The sequence below is a fragment of the Pseudopodoces humilis genome, chromosome 4 (genome assembly GCF_049639895.1).
Source record: "Pseudopodoces humilis isolate 2021_Gansu_Grassland_sample_001 chromosome 4, ASM4963989v1, whole genome shotgun sequence".
Taxonomy (NCBI): Eukaryota; Metazoa; Chordata; class Aves; order Passeriformes; family Paridae; genus Pseudopodoces; species Pseudopodoces humilis.
This window is the reverse complement of record NC_142203.1, coordinates 57045477-57069728: the sequence shown is the minus strand read 5'-3', so window position 1 is coordinate 57069728 and position 24252 is coordinate 57045477. Positions and strand designations below refer to the sequence as shown.

Below are 24252 nucleotides of genomic sequence, written 5' to 3'. Positions count from 1 at the left end.
AGTGCCATTAATACCAGATCTTCAGTTTACTTGTGAGAGTTCAGTCATTTTACAAGAGCAAAGCAGGAGCATGGAAATACACACAAGTTGTTACATTCATATGGGGTGAGCACCATTTGGGAAGTCCAGCTACGTCTTCCTGCAAATATAGCAGTGCAAGGAAATTTGAAGCACATGTGCTGATAAAAGCAAGCAGTTACCAAAGATAGTAGGAGCTCCTAGACTTTCTGCCCTAAGGTTTTTATTGTGCTTTGTAGTAATAATTACAACTTTGTTGTAACAAAGTCTCAGCTCATTCTTGCTGGAACATGCCCTTCACAAATACTTTTCAAAGGCAGAACAATCCACAGTTTATTTTTAGAGATTTTTATTTTGCATTGACTTTCTTGGCAAAGTAAAGGTATTTTCATACCTGAAGGATGGGATGCCATCCAGAGGAGCGTGAACAAGCTCAAAAAGTGGGTGTACAGGAATCTCATGAGTGTTTAATAAGACCAAATGAAATGTACTGGATCTGGCTGGAGCAAACATTGTATGAGGGTTGAGGCATGAAGGGATCAAGAGAGCCCTGCCCAGAGGGGCTTGGGAGTGCTGGTGGGTGAGAGGCTGGACATGACCCAGCCATGAGCACTCCCAGCCCAGAGAGCCAAACGTGTCCTGGGCTGCATCCAGAGCAGCGTGGGCAGCAGGGCCAGGGAGGGGATTCTGCCCCTCTGCTCTGCTCTGCTCTGCTGAGACCCCACCTGCAGGGCTGCCTCAGCTCTGGGGTCCCTGCACAGGAAGGACATGGACCTGCTGGAGCAGGTTGAGATGAGGGCTAGAAAAATAATCAGAGGGATGGGGCACCTCTCTTTTGAGGAAAGACTGAGTATTTTGTTTGTTCAAAATGTTCTTGGTTTGTTGGGTATTTTGTTGGAAAAGAGAAGGCTTAAGGGTGACGTAATTGTCGCCTTTCAGTACCTGAAGGGAGCCAACAAGAAAGATGGAGAGACTATTCACAAGCGCATGTAGTGGTAGAACAGGGGGGGATGACTTCAGACTGCAATAGGGTACGTTTAGATCTCATATTAGGTAAAAATTCTTTACTATGAGGGTGGTGAGGCACTGGAACAGGTTACCCAGAGAAGTTGTGCATGCACCACTATTGGAAATGTTCAAGGCCAGGTTGGATGGAGCTCTGATCAGCCTGGTCTAGTGAAAGGTGTCCTGCACATGGCAGGAGGGTAGGAACTAGCTGATCTTCATGGTCCTATTCAAGCCACACCATTCTATGTTTCTATGATTTTTGCAATGCAGATAAATATAGATTGTTAAAATTCATTTTAAAAGAAGAAAACTGATCATAATACAGTTTTAGACAGCCTTTTTGGTTTTATTACTTCCTTCTTTTACTGTCTTGTGATTTTTTGTCTTTACCACTGAAGACTTTTTCTGACATTCCTGTTCTATGTTTTATCATCTTGTTAAAAGTAACTGGTATTAAATTTAAGAATGCCACCTGTGTGTACTATCTTCTTAGGCATTACTGAAAATGACCTTCCAGACAATTGGTTTGTCAAAAATAGTTATGAGCTGAATGTGAAAATATGTTCTCTTTTTCTTCTTGCAGCCTGAAAATGATAACCTGCATGCAGATGATGAGCATGAACTCAGACGAGATAAAGAAAGCTATCTCTGTGCTGTGTGTCTGGATGTTTATTTCAATCCTTACATGTGCTATCCATGCCACCATATCTTTTGTGAACCTTGCTTAAGGATGCTTGCCAAAGACAATCCAGCCAGCACTCCATGTCCACTGTGTCGTACTACAATTGCCACAGTCTTTTTCCAAACAGGTATAAAAATGAAAGTTTTTACCCATAGTAAAAAAAAGTACCCATATTTGCACTTTTCCTTCCTGTATTCTGTATTGTTCAGAGCAAATTTTGGTAATGTTAATCCACTGTGAGATTTTCTTTCCATTTAACTCCTCCTAAGAACATTCCATACAGGTTCTCTTCAATGTCAAGAAGCTATTCTGGACATGTACTTACAAACTTTATTTTAGAAGTGAGATTCTGGTAGTTTTCTTTTCTGGTAGAATTCTGGTAGATTTCTTTTGTTTCTTCTTCCTGAATAATAACAAGCTTTAAACATAATAAACATTTTTCAAACTATTCCACTGGAAAAGTGTTTTTAAAATTACTCATTTAATGACACATAAAAAAAAGCGCTCTTTTCATTTATGACATTAAATTTGGACACAAGTGAAAATAAAGGCTGGCAGAACCCTTGATAATCTTCTCATATTCCCCCATCCTAGCCTCTTATACCCTCATCTCCTGTGTTCCTTACTCTTAACAGTAGGAAAATATGGTGGCTAGGGGGTGTTTGGTGTCAGATTTGGTATAGAAATAGAGGAAGGTTAAGTAGTCCTGCAGATAGAATATCTGGAACAGCATGAGTCATTCTTTTATGTCCAAAACTTATATGGTAGATTCAAGTACCATTGATAAAATTGCACTATGGTATCAGGAGTTAGGTTATTTACAACACTTAAAACTGTGTATAGACAGATCACAAAGTAATGGAAATGATTCAGCCATGCAGGAGTGTTTGTTTCATTTTAGATGCTACTGAGATCTTGCAGAGATCCTCTTGAAGCTGTTGTGAATGCTGTGATGATGAGAGGTTAGGGATGCAGACTGAAGTATGATTTCACATTGATCAGCAGAGCTGCCCACCTTCTGTTTCTGGTTGTGCACAGACTCTGCCTTTGTACAGGCATAACTTTGTATGATTTGATGGCAGGTCAGTTTGAGGAACTGACTGGAATAAATAAGAACTCATTTGGGTGGGAAGGAGGCATTCTTCAGATGAACCTGTTGCCCCAAGGTGATTCATTGAGCAGCTGCTGGTGGCCAGGGATAGAGACTGGCTATCCCTGCACTGACTGTACTGCAGCAGAGAAAATGGATGGAAAGCTGCAGCCTGAGCACTCTCAACCCCCTGCCTGTCTGGTGTATAGAGATTTCAAGCTGTTCTCACTTCATTTCCCTAATGTTTGGTGCTCCCTTCAATTTGATGTACAGATGAAGTGTGTTTCACTGATAGAGAGTTAGGTTTTTCTACAGCTATTTAAATTTTAAAAAAGCAATTTAGCAGATTTGCTGCAGAAAATTACTACCGGAAGAGCACAAAAGGAGAATAAATGTGCTTTCTAAAATGTATTTGTAAAACTTTTCAACATGTTACAGTTATCTAAATGAAATATTACTAGGATTATTTGTAGCCTTTAAGTACTTAACGTACAATGTGTAAAAATGCCAGGTGGGAGGGAATGAAGAAGAAGGAGACAGATTTTTCTGAGTGCCAGCACAAGAGGCATTTGGCACAAAGTGAAATATGTGAGATCTCATCTGAACACAAGAAAGCACTTTTTTTCATGTGAGGGTATCAAACAGGCTGGTCAGAGAGGCTGTGGAATACCCATCAAACCCATCTGGACATGGTTCTGGCTACCTGTGTAGCTGACCCTGCTTGAGCAGGTTGGACTAGCTGTTCTCAAGACATTCCATTCAGCCTTACCCACCCTACTAAAATATTAAATAGGTATGTAGCTTTTTTGAGGGCAAATATTTATGTGGCTAAGGAGGAAATATGGTGTCATAGATATGTAAGTAGAGTCTACTATAAACAGTGGACCATAAGAGTATATAGTATGTTTTGTATTAACAACTTCAGATGAGAGAAATCTGCAGCTATTTGTATATTGCTATTCAGTATATAGCAATATGTGCTTGACTTAGCTATCTATTTAAAAATAGGGATGCTCATTTAGCTTTGTTTTGTTATATATTAAAAAAAATATTTTGAAATTCTCCAGTGCATAGCATACTGAACAATTTTTTAATTAACTAAGGGGTATTGATGATTATATTGTATCCTTAGAGAAATTAATAAAATCAATACATTAAGAAGATGGCTGGTGCCAGAGCAATGTAAAGCATAGTCTTTTTTTTTTTTTTTTCACTCAGAAGAGTTATTAAGCCTTCTAAAAGTTACGCTGAAGTCACTGCTGCTATAGGTTTGTGCAGGCAGCAAAGCAAAGTTGCTTATAATCTTTACATACTTCTCTAATACTGCAGCTGGGATGTCTTATTTCCCTCACTAATTTATTTTGGATGCTTTCTGCAGCTTTCCATTTGCATATGTGCATATTAAGGATATATTCAGAAGTTAACTTTTTAGCTTGTACAGTTTTCCAGACTGAACATAACTGCAACAGAAGGATGCATGTTATGTGTAAAAAAAAAAAAGATTATCCATCAATTATGGAGAAGAACAGTGTTTGAGAGCTACAAAGCCATATTTGACTCGCAAGGGTAATTCCTCGGCCAGTTGCCTTGATCAACTGAGCTTTGTTTACAGGATCCCTTAAACATGAGTTCCAGTCCATACAGGTTGCTCTGATGGTGTTTACTATGCTTTCCCATCTTTCTTAAAGGCTTTCTTAGAAGCCCTTCTCCCATCAGGATAAACTCACATCGGATCAGATGATAGCATGCCCAGGATACAGCTAAGAAAACAGCTCTGGAGCTGATTCCACCAAGCAACTTTCTAAGTTACAAAGTATCTTTTAAATGTTTCACTTAACAGGGAAGAGCAATCTTCTACACTTCCATTCATATGAAGTTTCATTTGTGTTTTTTGCAAGAAGGGCCGGATCTGACACACATGTGCAACAAATCCACCACTTTGGAAAAATGGAGATTGAGAGTAGAAGTTGTGCAAAGGAGGTCCAGGCATGGACATGGCAGGGAAATAGGGTCATGTAAGTACAGGACAGGTGACCTGGCCAGCCTGAGGGGATCTTTAATTGAAAGCCTAGCCAAACAGCCTTCTAGAAGCCAGTAAGGCTTGTCACAATTGCCTTTTGTGAAAATCAGGAATTTGATGCCTCACCAGAGGTTTCAGTATTTAAATTTGAATAAAATTGAAAGAACTGTCCGTCCGTCTGTAGCAGAAATTAAAATGTTCTCTGTCTATGCTATGAGAGGCAAGCAGAGTCTCATCAGAAGCCTGGATCTGAATAGTACTTAATCCAAATATGTTCAGTAGCATGTATAGCTTTTTCATAAAAATTTAAAAACACCGGTGAAAAATGTTTGTTCATTTTACATTTAGAAGAGAAAAAGGGCTTTTCGCCTCCAGTGACAGCAGTATGTATGTGCAGCAGCTCTGTTTCCAAATAATGAGGTAGAAAATCTAAAAATTCTGTGCTCTTCATGTGTTGTGTAGCCTCATTCCACCTGCATTGTGACTTGGTGAAGTAAAGGATAATTTTTTAAATAAGACCAGCATGGATTTTTTACTTCAAATCTGCTAATATCTTCATCTTACACAGAAAAAACTATTGGAAGCAAAAGAATTTTTCTTTTTTGAGCCTGCTCACAAAAAAGCTTAGCTTTCTTAAATTTGCAGAGAAAAAGATTTCATCATTTCATAAAATATTTGTTATTATAAAAATATGTTCCATTACATAAAGTAATACGCCTTCTCAAAAAAAACCAGTGCATGTCTTTTCTTACTTCGAAGGTGCAAGAAGAATTATGGTAACAGCTACTATTAATATTTACCTGACCCATCTTGGTTTGGAGACACAGCTTGTGAGGGGTTTGATGGGCAGGGGGTTGAAGTTTTTCCTGTTAAGTACTAGGTTAGCAACCCTGTTTGTTATCAGCAGATCAATTCTATGGTAGGAAAATATTGTTGTTTTTAAATTGTTTTCAATTGCATTGCTATGGATAGATAGTTTGGCAGTTTTTGAGTTGCAATCATGCAGGTATTTCACCAAATTATACCCTGAGAAGATGTTTTCTTGAGGTTAGTACATAATGCCAACTCCTCCAATGTGTCGTGAATCATCCTACAAATGTTTTCTTAGTTCCTGTTAATCCAAAGTATTTTTAAAAATCTCAAAAATATTTCAGGCTCTTCCCCTTCCTTTGCATTACTGTTACTGAGTGGTGATATTAAACAAAAAGCAATATGAACTGAGAATTAATATCACAGTCATTTTTTATGGATATCATTTTTCTTCATAGAGGTCATAGTTCTGTAAGTTAAATAGCTTGATTTCTTAAATACAAAATTTTGTCAGAACTTGACATCATCTTTTCTAATGTTTTTTTTTTCAAAGAAACAGAATGTTTAAGACTTGCTCTTACTATATATGGAAATGCTTGGGTAAATGTGATTTTTTTAAAAAATCAGATGTTATAATCAGAAGAAGGATTACACAGTAGATATGGCATTTTTATTTTGTATAAATTTATGCAAATTATCACTTTATTTAGAGCATTGATGTATGTATTCTTTCCCCTTAATTATTGTAGATCTGAATAACTCTACCAGATCCTTTTTCCCTATGGAATATTTGAATCTAAAGGAAAATTTTCAAAAATCCAATTCTGCTAAATGGCCTCTACCAAGCTGCAAGAAAGCATTCAGAGTTCTTGAAGGTAAGATTTTTCATTTTTGTCTAAATATCATTCAGTCTCAAGTGTAATATTTGAAAATAAGACTGTAATTAATGCATGCCATTGGCAAACAGACGGATGATTCTTAAAGTAGAGAGGAGTTTAATTCTTGTGGGTGATTCATACACAATGCTCTGAATCTAAAGATAAACTGCGAACTGTAAAAAGACAATTGTGTATGTACCTTTTCATTTATTTTTGAATCTTTAATTCTGTGCACATTATCAGGATAATTTTATGAAGCTTCCTCCTTAGAAGAGTTTGTGTCTACATTGTGGAATAAAGAAAATTACTCTAGGAAAAATGTTACTAGTTCTGAGTGTGGTCAATAAAGACCGCCCAAAAAAAAAAAAAAGCCAGAATCTCTTATGAGATAATGTAATATATGAGTCTGTTGTGAGAGAAGTCAAACGAAAAGTTTTTGAATAATATAGATTATTACATACATAATGCTTACAAAATAAAGTAATGGGTATGGGTGTTTTAGTTTCATTTTCTCTTTATTATATGAGGAAAGAAAGTCATCTTGTTGCTACTTTAACACTTAAACATTTTCATGATTAACTGATTATTGACTGAACAACATTTAAGTTAGACCTCCTAAATGCAGGATTCACTGTTTACCCATATTTCCCTGTTTTCAGTCTAATGGCCTTTCTTCACTAGGCCTCCTGTATGTTTACTTATATAGTTACTAGTATACATTTTTCATAGTGCTGAGTCTTGTGTGCAGATATAATTTCCCTGTTTGTAACAACAGATTGCTTCTAAAAGTATGTGGAAGAAATAAAACAGAACTTCCGTTTTATATTCCTTGTATAAGTCTACCCAGGCCTTTGTAAAGGTGAAATTTTGATAAATTCTGGTACTCCAGTTATAAAATCATGTCATGTAAGGCCAGCATTTGATACTCAAAATATCAAGAAATGTTCCTGGCTATCAAAAATAGCAGACTTGAGAAGTCTGAGGACTGGTAAATTATCTTTGATATTACTCAGAGAAGAAACTGTTGGCAGGATAAACTAAGATGACTGTTTTCTCCAGTAGGAGTTACTGTGATATGTTTGTTAATGCTGAGCTTATTGGTTTATTTTAATATATATTATGTATGTGACATAATTCCTTTATGTTTTGTAGTGTTTTATGAATTATGCCTTTTATAAATATATTTCACAATACTAACTATTGTACAAAGCATAAATGATTAGAAGTAAAAGAAACATCTGGAGAGGTCATACAGTTTCAGTATTGCTCTACCTGAAAATTTGCCATATTGTTCAGCAAAGGTAATTTTGAATGCTGGAACTATGTGTCTCCAAAGGGTAGCCTAAAAGTCCCACACTAAATGGGACCATGGTTAGATCTAGTTAATATGACACACAAACCAGAAAGCTGTCTGAAACTTTGTCTTTGAATTCCTAAATAAAACGGTTGCTGCCATGTTTCTCTTCTGACTTTTTATTTCAGTAAAAACTACTGCATGTTTGTGTGCTTTCAAAATGCAAATATATAGTATTTTCTTCCTGGACAGTTTATTTGGGCTTATATCTAAACTGTGCTTGGCAACACCTGAAGTTCCATATTTGGTTTGCATAATTGCATGTGTTCTCTGGCTCAGGAGGCTGCTTGGAGCTTAATAAGCATAAAATACTGAAAATAGTGGCAGCAAAAGTCTTCTGACACCATATTAGATTCCATTGCAAATGCAAACTCTGGTACCACTGAGATCTGAAGGGATAAAGAGGATACTTAAATTAATTCTCTTTTAACTAAGAACCTAATAGTCTAATAAGATGTTAGAATTTCAGAAGACAAATATAAAGAATTAGAAAAGAAATAGGATGGGTACATGAGTAGAGTGACTGGAGTGAAGAGGGGGATGATTACAGTGCTTAGAAAGCAATGAAATCTTGCAAATTTGAATGTGAAAATAATGACCTCTATATAAGAGTGCACTGCCAAATACTGCAATACATTGTCGAAGAAGAAATTGTCGAAGAAGAAATGTAGCCATGTTAGAAATGCATGTGCTCTTTTACCTTCATATCCAGCAGGTCCAGTGTTCACTGAGAATCTAGAAGTCCTTTTCATATGATTCCAGCTTTCATTGTGACAAAACCCCTTTCACAACATCATTTTACTATCACAGATACAAAAATAGTAAACCTTAACCAGTAAATCACTCATTAGAGATGCTAGATAAAATCAGACCTCAGAACTAGACTGGGATATGAGGAGAGAAAGATGACTGTTAGGAAGTCTAGATTATTTACAAGATTTATCAGGTTAACTAATTTAGACTGTCTAATGTTTCAATGTTTCTGAACATTGCAGGGCTGCTAGATAAAATCAAGCACTTCCTCTTTTTCCTTATTTGTTTCCTGAACTGATTCACTAAGCCAAATATATTTGGTAATCTACATGTGAGTCTTCTTTCATATAAGATTTTCTACGAGGATTGTAGAATTATCTTTAATAATACAACCAACCATAGCTTTTCAGTTCTTACACAAAAAGAAAGAAACCTCAGCATTGCAGCACTATTAGGCTTTAAGCTGATGAAAATTGCTCCAGATTAGTTTGCCCTTGTATTGCCCTGTATTTTTTTTTTTCCAATGAGATAATCAACAGAATTCCCATTTGTTTCATAAACATTACTTATGTTATTGCTCTCTGTATGGTGTGCTGTGTTTGGTCAAGGATAAGTTAATCATAAAATGGAAACACTATTCAAGAAGGAAAGCAATTCTTCTTTTCCCATTCAGATTTTTAATACATAGAAAAGTTAACAAGCTGATTTTAAATATTTCTCTAAAATACCTTCTGTTTCATATGAGATAAACGAAGATATTATATTAGTTATTCTTTTGAGTACTGGCAACTTTAAAAAAATGTTATTCCACAATAGAAATAGCATCTCAATTAATGGTTTCCTTAAGTAGATTTTAAAACAGATAAACAGTGTCATTTGAACAGGAGAGTTAAATAGTAAATACACTCAATTGGATCCTATTATCATATATTCATAGTTGAAGAACTTAAGTATGGCCTTTGTATGCCATTAAAGTGGAATTGCATTCGGTGCACTGTACAATCACAGGAATTCACCAACTAAGGGTAAGTCTCCAGAAGTAATTTTGTACACAAATATGGGCTAAAATAAATGATTAGGATAATTTTAATTGCAAATATGATACTTAATTTGACAATGATTTTGATGTAATCAAGTGCGGAAATTAAATATTACTGAGACATTTAGTACACTAAGGGCCTAAAAGTGTTATTTCAAAAGCTTTTGCATAAGTCTGAGATAGAAATATATTGAAGAGATAGAGGATAAAGTAGTTGGGATAATAATGGTAGCATTGTAGATGGATGCTGGCTGCCTGCTATAGGGTAAAGTTGTAGAGATGGCTCAAGAAAAGTAGAGGTAGGTGTTCAGGACAGGAGAAGGGGATTATGAAACCTCTGAATTACAGCTGTTGGTGACTATTTGAAATTGTAATTATTACTAGGCTAATATGAGTCCCTTGCAACTGTTACTGTTGCTGATGTTTTTGTTTAAAATATGGCAATTGAATTGAAAGTCTAGTTAAAAATAGAGTATTTATTTCTGTCTTTTCAAATGCTTAATCTAGAAAACATTCCCCCAGTGCTGCATACTATGAAATCTGTGGAGATCCTTTCCTGATCTCGTCTCTTTAGATACTTAATGAAAACATTGACTTCTGCATCAGTCAAGGATTGTACAATAGGGTGTGTTCCAAGCCTACTAAAACCAGGTGGAAATTATCACCACCTCAGTAGGTGACATCTGCCATGTCCTTTTATGTTATCACTCACTAGAGAAAATGGTGAACAATTTCCTTTAGAGAAAGCTCCTAATAATACCTGTTGGTACATTTCTTTGTATGTGTCTTTAAAATTGGGGTACAATAATAAAATTTACTTTCTTAATTCAAGATTCTTGTTATTGTGATTTCAGTTTGATAGGCAAAAAAGGCAGGATTTTAAAAACAGAATTACGGGTTTTAAGTTCATAGTTCCTTGTTTGAAAGAACAAAAAAAAGTGATACTGGTTTTCAAGTTCAAGTACTGTGATCTTTTGAGAAGAAAAGATAGGTATTACTGAAAATAGAAGATGCAGCATTTAATTTTAGCTATAAAGAGTAATGCTGGCAGAAGTCTCCCAGAGTAATCCTTACTTTGGACTATTTTTCTCAAGTTCTATTTTTCCATCCCATCAGGATCACCCAGAGCAGGTGACAAAGGAACTCATCCAGGTGAGTTTTGAATGTCTCTGGAAAGAGAGAGACTCTACACCTCCCTGGGCAGCCTGTTCTGGTGCTCTGCCAGCCTCAACACAAAGTTCTTCCTCATGTTGAGGTGGAACGTCTTGTGTTTTAGTTTCTGACTATTGCTCCTTTCCCAGTCTCTGGACACCACTGAACAGTCTGGCATCATCCTCTTGGCATCCACCCTTGGGATATTTATATGTGTTATTGAGCTTCTCTGTCAGTCTTCTCCTCTCCAGATTAAACAGGCCCAGATCCCTCAGCCTCTCCTCATAAGATTCTTCAGTAGAGCTTGTGAAATCACAAAAAGTTAATTTGCACACATCTATTTCTCACAAAACGCATTTGCAATCTGCAGTCTTCACATAAAGTGAATTTTCTGCCTAAAAAAGACACACACCACTGCAAAGCATTGTCTCAGAGTATCTGTTAGGCTTATTAGTACACTAATACAGAAAAGACAATCCAAGTCTGCTGGTTGAGTGTCTTAGGTCGGCTCCACTGATGGCACTGATGGCAACTTTCCAGAGTTCCCCTTGGGTCCCATGGAGCACCCATGCTCTAGCTAGCCTTTAGGCCTCTCCTTCTGCACCTTGCCAAGTAGAGGTCAATCTGAAAGGAAAAGAAAATGGAAGGGGGAGTTTAAAATTAAAAGGGCATTGCCACAGAGATGTCTTAAGTTTCAGCTTCAGATCTGCTACTTCCTTCCCTGTTATTTTGTCAACAGTGTTAGTACAAAACATTGTGTATCAATAGCCTTGTTTATCTTTTAAGCTGTTTTGCAGAGGCTGTTCTTTAGGGACTCCTTCAGAGTCACATTCTAATTGAAAAGGGTGTTCTGTAACCTTTTTCCTGTCCTGAAGACTGCCTCCAGCACTAGCCTATGTAGGAGAGTAATTTACTGCGCAGAAACTATGGTTATTGATTTGTCTCTATTGGTTCATCAATGTACTGAAGGGAATAAAATTCTAACTAATTTGTATGTGTCATCAGGATTGCTTGTTTCCATTTAACCATGACATTTTAAGACTGGTTTACCAGGAATATTGATAGTTGTAATTATACAGCACCAAGGATTGTGGTAAAATGGCCATGGCAAAAAAAGCATACTGTAGTCTTTCCCCATTTGACATGTCCCTGAATGGATGTTAGATTGGCATCTTTAGTCCTGCAACTAAGTGTTCATACTGGTCAGTGAGACAAACTAAGAACATCTTGGCCCTCTTATGAAGCCTTGGTCCCACAGCTGTACCAGAGACAGCCAAATGAACTTGTAGAGGAGTTAAAGGTATCACAGTTTTGACTCTGCAGCTTACAATTCCTAAATGCTTTTAAGAGGTTCCTTTTCTAAAAATGCTTAATAAAATATAGCTGTGTTCAGGATAAGAGGGAAAGGCCTTTGAAACATTAATAGCTAGTTAAAAGATACCAAACAGAATAGAAATATATGATTAATTTTTCTCACTGAAGAGGTATCATATGGGTCCTGTATGACAGTTTGTATTATCGGGCATATTTTTTACAAGATACAAAGATGTAACATTTGCTTATGGTACTGAAATATTTGGGATAATAAAGTATAAACCAAGTGTAAGCAGTGGCAGGAGACTGTCTTGGTACCTAGTGTTCTTCAGCAATGTTTACATTGTTTTCCTTTCATCACAAAATAAGGTAGTTATCATGAAGGGTACAGACAAGATAAAAGAGAAAGTCAGTTTTAAATTGTTTCCTGATGAGGAATATGTAAATAGACTAGAATGCTTCACACAAAGAAAGAGATTACTAAAAGAGGGGGAATGACTGCGGCAATTAAGATCATGAAAGGCGTGACAGAAGTGTATCTGCTGCTGTTATTCACTGTCTCATTATTAAAGAACTAAGACTCCGCAAAAGAACTAAAAGACATTAAATAAAATTATTGTTACCCCAAAGCATGAGTTCAAATAATGACGTATTCTTGTTCCTGTTAAACTCAAAGATACCACATTTGTCAGCAGAGATCCTGGAAATGCAAGTCCCTGGGATTGAGAGAGAAAATTATTGAATATGCTTGCCTTGTTCTTACATTTTTTCAGTCCCAACCAATTCCTCATAACTTGACTGTCAGAGGAAGAATGATAGAGTAGGAAGAGCTTTAGACTACTTAGTATTCCTGTTTTATAAGATGTTCTGCAGTTTGATAAAATAGCGTCTTCCGTTGCAATTTTATTTAAGCCATTATAAAAGGATTTTATTTATTTATTAAGTAAGAGCATGTAAATATTTGCTGTTTGCTCTCTAGAGACAATTGAAAACACTACATAATCTTAGTTTAACCATGTTAGGTAAACTTTAAATTACTAATTTTTGAAGTGGTAGTCTTTCATTACAGAATTTGTTCGGAGCATAAAGTATTTCTTGGTTTTAATATTTATGTTTTGTGTAAAATTCTTCTATAATTAGTTCAGGTTTGGATTGGTCTCTGTGAACAAGTCAAAGCAAAGATGCCTTTTTTCTTCACCAATGGCAGGAATTAGCAAGTGTGTGTTTTTTATGTGTTTTAATGGAAGTGGGGAATAATCCATGCCAACTATGTCAAGAAGAACAGGGAATAGGGAAAAAATTGTTATATTTTATTCTTAATTATCTGTTAGCTGTTAGCTATAGCTGTTAACTATTATGTTTAGTAAATTTTATTTTGTGCATTCTTGCCCAGCACTGAACTCCAGTGTCTAGGAGAGCAGTTTGTAGCCACTAAAGAGTTTCAACTCTGCTGGTGTAAATACATCTTAACTCAAAAGTTGAGTTTGCCTGGTGTTCAGTCCATTGATTTGATACCTTGCAGAAACCCTGTTTGCTATAAAATAATAATTTTTGATTGATAATAGATGGTAGATATATCAGTTGGCATCATCACTGTCAATGAGTTGACAGAAAAGAGAGCAGGACAACCATGTACAGTGTTTTTCCTGCCTAACATGCCTGTGATTACTATTTCATATGTCTGTACCAGTGACAGATAGCTCTGTGCCCATTCCAAATTTGGATATAAACACAAGTTCACTTTGATCCTGGAGCATTTATTGGACAGAAACCTGACAAGTTTTTTGGAAGAATATGGTGATTGCACAGTATCGGTGATGGAGAGAGATGGGGATAACTGAATGATGATCAGAATCCAATTTTACTGTGGGATACATAAGCTTATATACCATTCTAGGAATGCTAGTAATTTTTTACTACAGTGATTGGGTTAAATATCATACAAACATAACGACAAACTTGCACATTTTACAACATTTCTACTTCATTCAATCTTCTTGCAATCTTCAAAGCTCTGTTTGTTCCTGCCAAGGCATCTTGTCTATCAGATCTCTTATGCTAATGAAGTCCGAGGTACTTTCTGACTTTACTATAGCACAGCATAATTTTAAAAAGTTAGGCACCATTTTTTAGGCAATACAGAGTTGCAGAGACACTTTAAAGTGAAAATAAAAGCTGACATTTTAATTTGATGAAGGACAAAAGAGGAACCATGAAAGCACTCAAGGTAGTGTCTGAGAATAATAAGGAAGAAAAGGTGATCATATTTTAATTAGTTCAGAGCCAGACTAGGCACACCTTCTCAAAGAAGGCAGAGATGTGCAAACAGCAGAGTAAATTCAGGAGCTTTGGTGAATATACTCACTGAGTAGATAAAGTTGAATGTTTGAAATGGCATCAGAAAAAATCAGAGATAAAAACCATTACACATCTAATTAAGGATTAAAGGAGGGAATTTTTAACAGTTCATAAGCATTTTCTTTGTATTTCAAATAGCTTCTTGTTAACTTTTTAATAACCCTGCTTTGTGAAAATTTATTTTTAATTTTCTGTTGAACATCTATGAAGGCTTTTTAGACAGCTCTTTCCATGAAATCTTGGCTAAGTTCCTAAAAACTGGTTAAGTACTGTCAATATCAGAAAACTTTCAGTTCAGAAAAACTGTGCCAACTTTCTAAAGATAATTGTACTTCTTGTACTTTGTATTTTCCGTTATCTAGAGGAATATTTATTTTGCTTTCTCAGATGTGAAATAGGAATTTTGGGCATTGACATTAGCTAAAAGCTGAATATGCCCTTTTTTAAAGACAGTGGCATGGCTCCAAGATAGGTCACTCACCAGTTTTTCTGGATAAATTAAGGGAGTCATGTTGCCAGATTTGCAAATAAACTAAATGTTTTGTGTAAATGTGCAGAACCTTGTCTTACAGAGGGGTATGGTGAGGCATGCCTATTATGTGTATTCCCTTTGACCTTTGCTGTCATACTGTCTCCGGCTTAAGAGAAGTAGGGCCAATTCATGAATTTATTTTTAAGAAAGTATTTCCATTACTATTATCTACTGTTATCACTAACATTGGCTTAAAACATTAAAGCCTTAAGCACTGAAAGGGTTGTAACAGTAGTTACAAAACTCAGCAGAGTTTTTATTAAATCATCATTAATATTAAACATTATGTTTCAACAAAATACAGCAATCATAAGGGTCATAAAATAAGAATCTAGAGAGAATTAAGCAGCAGGCCAAGTAGCATTCACAGAAAAGACAAGAAACAATATGACATATTTTTTTTTTAATGCTATTTTATACTTATTCAGTCATTTCTTATTATATAATAAGTCTAGCTATAAATATCAATAGTGTTTGCCTCTCCATATACTGTGCGGTGGTAGTCTGTACAAACAGAGCCTAAAGGGATGTAAGTACTTAAGGAGGGAAGAACAAAGCTAGAGGGAATGAACTAAAAGGAAAACTAAAGAATGAACTAGAGGGAGCCAATGTCATTACAGCAATATGACACAAACAGGTGAAGGCTTTTGTGATGATAACTTAGTAAGAGTTGCTGACAGCTGAAATACCGTTTTTGGTCATCTGGGAAGATGACAAATACAGCATGATGTACAGAAATGTTCAGTGATAAAATGCAGGAACAGCAGGAGAGGGATGAATGTTGATGATGAGTAAGAGATTAGGTGAAGAGAGAGTAGAAGAGAAACAGGAAGTAGATTAAGAAAAAAACATGATTTAGAATATTCTGAATACTTTTTCAAATTATTTTTTCTTACACATTATTGATGTAAATACCACAGAAAGTTAAATACCTCAACTTGCTGTTTGGATTCCCTGGTTTTCATTGTCTGCATTGTCATGGCAAAGAGAGAAGTTGTCCACAAGTTAAATTCACTGTTAAGATACAATTAAGATACAATTTATTTACAAGGAAATGTGAACAAAAGATTACTACTCCCTGTCTTAAAGGCAAATGTATGAAAATTACCATAACTGTGATTCAATGTCATCGATGTACATGTACAAATCCTACCTTTACAATTAAAGGAAGACATTTTATGGTCTAGAATGTATGCAACCTATGCATTTAGATCTCTATGACATGCATGAGACCATGCAGCTTCATTCCTTGATATCAATCCTCAGCTGTTACATAATGTCCTGACTGTTTGATACTTTTTGTGTTATGGTGTAGGGGAAGAAAGAAAAAGCAAACAAGTAATTCACCTAGTTACTTAAAAAAAATTAAAAATCATTTGCTTGCTGACTATCTTCAAAAATTCCTTCAAGTGTTCCAAAGTCAAGTGACTTTTACACTGTGACAGGTGGATTAATTACTCCCATTCTAGTATGTATCCTAGCAGTTAAGCCAGACAAGTGGCTTCTATTTGTGAGTATTGATAATTATAGAATAATCACAGATGATTATATTTTCTGTGATAATAATCATAGACTTCAGCTTGTTTTCTAAGCTCATTATGCCCTCCCATAGTACTCTGGTTTCCTGATTCCCTTATTTTCAGGAAAATAGGCAGCCCAAGACAGAAATTTTGAGCCGTTCTACTTTTTCTTTGAAATTGTGAGAGGGACTGGACATCATAGTAGTTATTGAATAATTCTCATAAAACTGGTAAATATATTTCTTACTTAATAAATGAATGAGATTCTTAGTTATGTAAAATAGCCAATGTAAAATGTGTATGCATGCATTTAATGTGGCTTTATGGATTTTTACACTGATTTTTAATCTTCCTCATTTTCTTTTCCAACAATCTGTTTATTTGTCGTGATATACAAGCTAACTTATATAGTTCATATAGGGTTCATATTTTAATTGGTAAAAACTGAATTATTTAGCTATAAAATAGCAAGAGGCAACTGCCCTCAGACCTTTTATTTCTTTATTTGCTTAGTATTCTGAACATCATTGTTAACTGGTAAAGAGGTACTATATTTTTTCTTAGTATTCAAACTAATAGTAGGAATATGCAAAAGACTTCACTTATAAATAATTCTTACTGAAATCTGACAAGCTCTATTTGAATGGAAAAAGATCTTATATTTATTTCCAATCAAGAGAAAAACTACCAAATCTCTGTCAAATGAAAACAATTGTAATTGTAACGGAATGCAATTTACAGTATTTCACAGAGGAAAATCTTCAAATGACAAGTTGCCTCCACTTTGTCCTAAAGGTCTGAGGCATATTAATTTAAGGGATTCACCATAAATGATCCAAAGAAATGCTAAATTCAAGTATGGCTTTTATATATTGATTTGTAGTTAATAACCTTAAATTCTGGGTTTATTTTGTATACATATCTCTGTTGAAAAACTCTGATATGAGCTACCAAAAAAAATTTGTACTTATAATTTTGAAAATAATATAGGAAGTTAGAGCAGTATGAAATAAATATTTTTGAGAGCTGTCATTGCTACAGAAACTTTTATTGTTTTGGTTGGGTTTTTTTAATCCTTTCTATTTCATATATTTCTGGTTCATTTTGGCATATTCTCTTCCCAGATCCATCTAGGATTCATAAAGTTTTAAAAGAGGGGAGACTACTCTTAGATATAAGTGCCAATAGTTTTGCTCATACCAGACAGCAAGAGGCATTGTTTGCCAGGTGTTTGATTCTGTAGGACTGAGGATTTTACAAGCTTTCTGTTTTGACACATGAAATGTGTGTCTGTGACGTTCCCACATTTAGGGATTTCTGCATAGTTTTGTCTGTAGCATTGTTCTTCTTTTCATGTTCAATGCCTTGAAAGTCACAAATCTATCTGTAACAGTGGTTCCCAACTCTGCCTTATAGAAAGGAGTGTCCCATATGGAATCGAGTCTTGTGTCCCATATGAAAGCCTTCAGGACATGGCTTTTTCAGATTTTCACAGTAACTGGTTGCTTATCTAGACTTTTTTAGACAGGGTTCTTTGGCACCGTTAGAAAGCAGTTACTGTGTGTTCCTCACTAAATTGCCTGCATGCAACTGATTTGTTCGTGTGCAGAGGGGCACCTGTATCATATGCACAGTGAGTTCAATAAATCACATTTTAAGCATGCACAAATTACTGCTTAAACACAATTCACCTCTCTGTGACTTTCATAGCATTCAACACTTAAACCAAAAGCCCAGCAAAAGTCTATAACTAGTAAGACAGACCACAGTAAATGTAAAACTTGTTTCAGGAAAGAAAAGTACATTTTTACACCTTAAGTACATTTTGTATCCAGGTTTTCTAAAGCCCAACAGCTATGAGAAAATAGGACTTGGATTTTGGGGATGGAAAATGAGAGATGTTTAGGCTATCATGTAAGTTTAGTCATGTTTATAAGGTGCTGGCAGCCAGTGAGAGCCCACAGGTGAAATCAGAAGGGCAAGAGCAGAGAAATATGCAAAGAGAGCAGAGAGAAAGTGAACAGAAGGTAAGAGCAGGATAGTGAGGGAAGTTGAAAATACTATTTTGCTGTGGAAAAGGTCTTGGAAGGTGATAGTAGAAGTTTTAACATAGGAAAGCTGAAGGTTCTGGCATGCATCCTGGAGAAAGAAGAGTTTGTAATTTGGTATGTCTCTCTAGAACAAAAACTTCTGAGACAACAGGTGTGTGAAGCTGAAATACTGAGGCAAGAGGTGAAGGTTCAGGCTTTTCATACAGAGGACATGGATCCCTGGATTTGAGAAGGATGGTGGTTGCATTGAATGACCTTGGTTTGGGGAAGGAACTGGATATTTTGGGAACTTGAGTTTCAGTAGAGAGCTTTAGGCTGAGTTAGAGCTTGGGGCATGAGATGAGAAGTTAATGGGACATGCCTGCAGTCATTCACACAGGATAACTGCTATTCTCTCATAAACCTCTCTGGCAATATATTATCTTTCTTTGAAATACAAATCTCACAGTTCATCTTAACTAGAAAATCTTGCAATTTAGCTATTACGTTTTCATAACCAGAATATAATGCCTCTTAATGTGTGTATGTGAGAAAGCTGGCATTTATGCAAGAAGTTTGGGATGATACCTCATTTGTGAAAGCGTAAAAGCAACATAAAAACACCTGTATACTTGAAAAATTATAGAATACTTAGAAATTTTGTTCTTTTCCTCCATGCTGTCATCAAGTCTGCATGTGTCAACAAATTGGTAGACTCAGTGGGGCTGCTATTCAGAGAGAACAAGAAGTTGGAGAAATGCAGGTGCTTCATCAGACAAAGTCCCTCTTGCCAGGCACCTAAAAAGAAAAAAAGACCCAACTATAAGATGGAAAATACAGTGTAAAAGAGCACTTAGCAAGCCAAATTGAGACCTTCTTGGAATGCCACGGTGGTCTGTGTAGTTCAGAACATTCATATGTGATTTGGGAAAGTGATACATATACAGCTGGTGAAATTTATAGTGATATTAAATGATTCACTTCACTGGAGATAGTAAATATGAACTTGAAGGTAACAGTTCTCTTGATCAGTGTCCTGGAGGAGGCAACAGAATACATTTTCATCAGGCTTGCAGAGAACAGGAAAGTTAAAGACAGATTGATAGACTCAGCACAGGGCTACAATTCAGATACCTAGACAAGCTGTAGAAATGTTCTGGAAGGACTCTGAAATTCAACAATGACAAATGCTAAGACCTGCACCTGGGAAGAAAGAGCCCCAGCAATGAGGCAGGTTGGCATGAAAGCCTGGGGACAGATCTCTGGAAAGAGCCTGGGCATCCTGATGGAGAGCAAGCTGTACATGAGCTGGAAGTGTGCCCTGGCAGCAAAGAAGGGCAGCAGCATCCTGGGCTTTGTGAAGAGGAATATGATGTATGAAAAACTGTAGATGAAGCTTTTATCCCCTACTGCCCAAAACACCACATCTAAATCAGTTCTGCCTTCCTCCCCTGTACAGGGAAGATGGAAATAGACTGGAGCAGGTTTAACAGAGCAACCCAGGTTTAGCCAGGATGCTCAGAGGCCTGGAGAACAGGGACCCAGGAGGAGAGGCTGAGGGAACTAACTTCTTCAGTCTGGGGAAGGGTAGGTTTTGGGGAGGATCTCCAGTCAACCTTGTCATACCTTTAAGAAGACCACCAAGAGGACAGACCAGCTGTTTGCAGTGGTGCATGGCAAGAGGATGAACATTAAGAGATATGGAAAGTCCAGTTTGCAAGTAAGAAAAACACTTTTCATTATGAGGACAGTCAGGTGATGATGGAGCAGGTGCCCATAGAGGCATTATGCACCTCTGTAATGCATAGTATTCACTGTGATGTGCTGTGAATTAGCTATTGCCATTTGAAAAAAAGACATTTAGATAATACTGGGATTAATCTGAAAACATTTCATGCACAGCTACAGTAAAAAGGTAAGCAGGAATTATTAAAATCATAACAAAATGGAAACTATTATGTCATTGCCTAGGTTTTTGGTGATCCACAACTCAAATTTTACATATAATTTGAGATTACATCATCTCAGAGAAGGATAAAGCAGGGTGAAGCATAATGTGAAAAGGATAGTCTGAAGTATAGAAGCGTTTTCCATGCCAAGGAAATTCAAAAGTTCTTTTGTTTAGAAAGCATATTAGAGAAGACAGATGCAAGAGGTCTGTAGAATTATGAATGGCATAAAGATGTTTTAGGAAAGATTATTCATTGTCTCTCAGAGGCATTCTTGCATTAGCAATTATGTCAGCCTAATAGAGCACAAAAATTGATGCTGTGAGGTCAGATATCTATATCTGCATGTGAGGCAACTTGCAATCCCAAGGGCTAGATGTCCATTAGTGGTTGAAGCATTTTACTGGAACACTTCTTAGCTCTTAGAGTTCATCTTCTGTTTCTAGTTTTACCTGAAAGGAAAACAATTTATTTACTCCAATACTCCAAGGGACACAAAGTGCAGTAAATGAAGTCAATGTGAGATCTTCTCCAAAGTCATGCAGAGACACATGTAATGCTGGTTTAACACATTTTTCTGAAAACAGCTTCCAAAGATCTAGTGCACTGAGCTGCCAGGTGCTGCAAGGGTACATATGGGAAGGTCTCAGTCTATACTTGCATTTTTTCTCACAGTCTTTCAATAGCTCTATCTTATCTGCTGCAGAAAGAAGAGACTGCCAAAATGATGTACCTTGGTATATCTGATAACCTCAGAACACTTGTTCATATGTAATTTAATTTTACATGAGCACTTATAATGTAAATGGCTATTGTAGCTTGCATATTATTCATTTGAGAACATTTCTAGAGTAAAATTTTCTATCTGAAACCTTCTATTTTCAAGTTTAAAAAAAAAAAAGTAGCTCAATTTATAAAATTAGGAGAATATTTTAATTTTTTGTAGTTTCATTCTGTGTTTTGCTAGTACTTCAACAGAAGGTTGCAAAGTACAACAGATGTGCCTACTGATGCTGTAGTGAAAATCCTTTTTGGTTTGCATGCTTTGGTGCATATAAAAGTGTGATTTGCACACAACATTGTTTTTGTTATCTAGTAACAGGTTCCCACTAACAGTCTGCCAGACTCTGCTGGCACTGTGCATGCATATTCATGTGATTTGAGTAGAAGTTCTTGTTCAGAGTATAACAACGCAGGCATGTGCAAGAAAATTAAATAAAATACATTTTTTCAAAAATATATGTCTGTGAATAAATTATTTGGGGACTGTATTATTTGAGGATTAAAATTATATATGATAGGATTTTTTTTCAAGAAGTAGAAAATATGTTAGAAGGCATTTGATACTCCCTTAGGTCTTCTGTTTCGTAATTTGAACCCCTACTCCACGTTGCTGTTCAGTTTTTGAGGAACTCTACAGCTCTCAGCTTTTATCTGCAGGTGGCTAAAAAACATGGTTTATTTCCACTCTAGCTGGAGATAGAGACATATGAAGGCATTTTTCTTGTCAGAATTTATTAAAGAATATAGAAATCATAAAAATTGCTCATTACATGAAAACAGAGCAGAAATCCAGGGTACAGCTGTCCTTTATCAGGCTGGGACAGATTGTCTGCCTTTGCACCACAGCTCCCAGGCTCTTTTTTTGTGTCACACCATACTGTCTGACACAGCTGCACAGACTTGTCTCTAACCTCATGTCTTGACATAGGGAAGAACTGTGCTTCTGCAGTACTTCTCTTGCTACATGGAAAAGTCTGGGGAACAATGAAGAGGACAGACATTTTGGCAGGACCCTGCACTCAGGCCATCTTGGAGTCACAGGATTTTTACTTCCTTCTTTGCATCTGCCTATATATTTTTGCAGTGTTATCAGCATACAAACAGTGATTTAAAAATTGAATTTTAACCTGGTCTGCATTATATTAAACATAATAAACATCATATTGAAGTAAGCACAATTTATTTAGAAGACAGTTTTGAAAAAGAATCTCGGATTCTAGAAGTAGGAATTCAAATGTGTTTCAGTTGTTGAACTATGTATGTGCAAATCTGGATGTATTTTGATTACTGAAGAATTCAGATGAGTAGACTTAGGGAACCCTGCTTAATTACTGAAGAGATTGATTATAGTATATGGAGCCTTTCACTTCTAGATCACTGAGTTAAACTCAGTGAAAGAAGGCACCAATTGACAGATGGTCATAGATCTGGATAACATAAGCAGATAGCATTACTTTATAATGGTAGAGAATTCCAAATACAAACAAACAAACATATTATCTTCTAGACATGGAACACAGTGTTACTTTTTAAATCTTAGAAAATCAATTCCACAGATAGCTTCTTGTCCGACAAAGTGATGAAACTTAGCAGTGAGGTGTGAGATTTCCTGCTTCTATTTGTCTTTTTGATAACTGGAGGATGGAGTGTTACCTTTTTTTTGCTAGTCAATCTGGTTCCTTTTAAAAAGATTTTTATCTCCTAGTCTGTTTTTCAGCAGGTTTTCGGAGACGCTCAAATACTGTAACAAGGAGGCATTTCCCACATGCTGCTCACAGGATGGACTATATGGACTTCGAGGATGATAGCCGTGGATGGCGTTTTGATATGGACATGGTGATCATTTACATTTATTCAGTCAACTGGATAATAGGATTTATTGTTTTCTGTTTCCTTTGTTATTTCTTTTTCCCTCTATAGGCTGTAGAAATAACAGTTAAGGAAAATGACAGTCATGTGAACCAAAAAATTGTGAATAGAAAAATACTGAAAAAGGTAAAATGTTTGATACTGCATTTTTATAATTCAGAATTGGAATAGACTGCATCAAGCATGCTGTGAAGCTGTTTGATACTTCTGCTATATGTGACAAAGTACTCGAGTTTTGTTACAAATGTAATGTGAAATCCACATCATACTTCATTCAGTGGGAGTTTTGCCTTCAGGGGATTTTGATGGAAAAAGAATTTAGCCCTAATTTATAAAATGGTTACTCTGTAGAAGTACTCCCAGTTTTTAGGGAAGGTCTGTGTACTACAAATGACTACTGTCATCTATAGAGTCAATTAGGGGTTTGACTGTGTTGACACACTTCCCTCACTCATTGGTGCTTCAATTCGTAATACATAAAAGCACTAAAGATTCTTCCCATTTCTACTCAGATCTTTTGGGAGCAGGAGCAGTGCTGTACCATGCATTATATAGACATCCATCAGAGCTGTTTCAGTGGTGTGATCAAAATCCTTGGAAATTTTGACAATTGATAGATCTGTTAGAATTCCGCTGTGGATATTTTAGCCTGTAAAAAGAAAAATTATACTGCAGTGTGTTGCCAGTTCATCTTTTCAGCTAATAGCAATTAGAAGGAATCAACTAACAACCGCAAGTTCTGCACACCAAGAGTACCATTTTTGTGCAGATTCCCAGTGTAGTACTGTACCTTTTTTACCCATTCAAATGAGTGTATTCGTGTCCAGCAAGACAGCTAATGGAGGGCAAGCAGCCTGCCGGCTATGACCCAAATAAATACTGGAGACAGAAGCATTCTGCTGTGTAAGAAATCAGTATAATTTGTAAATTGCTGTAATAGTTGAGGATACTTTTAAATGTGGGTTCTCCAGGACTTTATGTCTCACAGGAGAGTACATAGGAGGGCACAGTATTTATTTGCATCTTTCTTGTGAAACTATTCTAAAGCACTTTATAGTTATTTTAGATATAGATTGATGAGTTAATGTACCAA

The 24252-nt window shown here is 36.1% G+C and overlaps 1 protein-coding gene across 1 annotated transcript in view; it reads left to right on the top strand.

Annotated features, from left to right (window-relative positions):
- RNF180 (ring finger protein 180) overlaps nucleotides 1-23821 on the top strand; it is a 63058-nt gene extending 39237 nt beyond the window's left edge. Inside the window, exons 4-6 of the mRNA XM_014258835.2 lie at nucleotides 1610-1835; nucleotides 6378-6503; nucleotides 23008-23821. Of these exons, the coding sequence (XP_014114310.2) occupies nucleotides 1610-1835; nucleotides 6378-6503; nucleotides 23008-23210 (555 nt within the window). The 3' untranslated portion in view covers nucleotides 23211-23821. The remainder of the gene's footprint in view (nucleotides 1-1609; nucleotides 1836-6377; nucleotides 6504-23007) is intronic.
- Nucleotides 23822-24252: the final 431 nt, after the last annotated feature.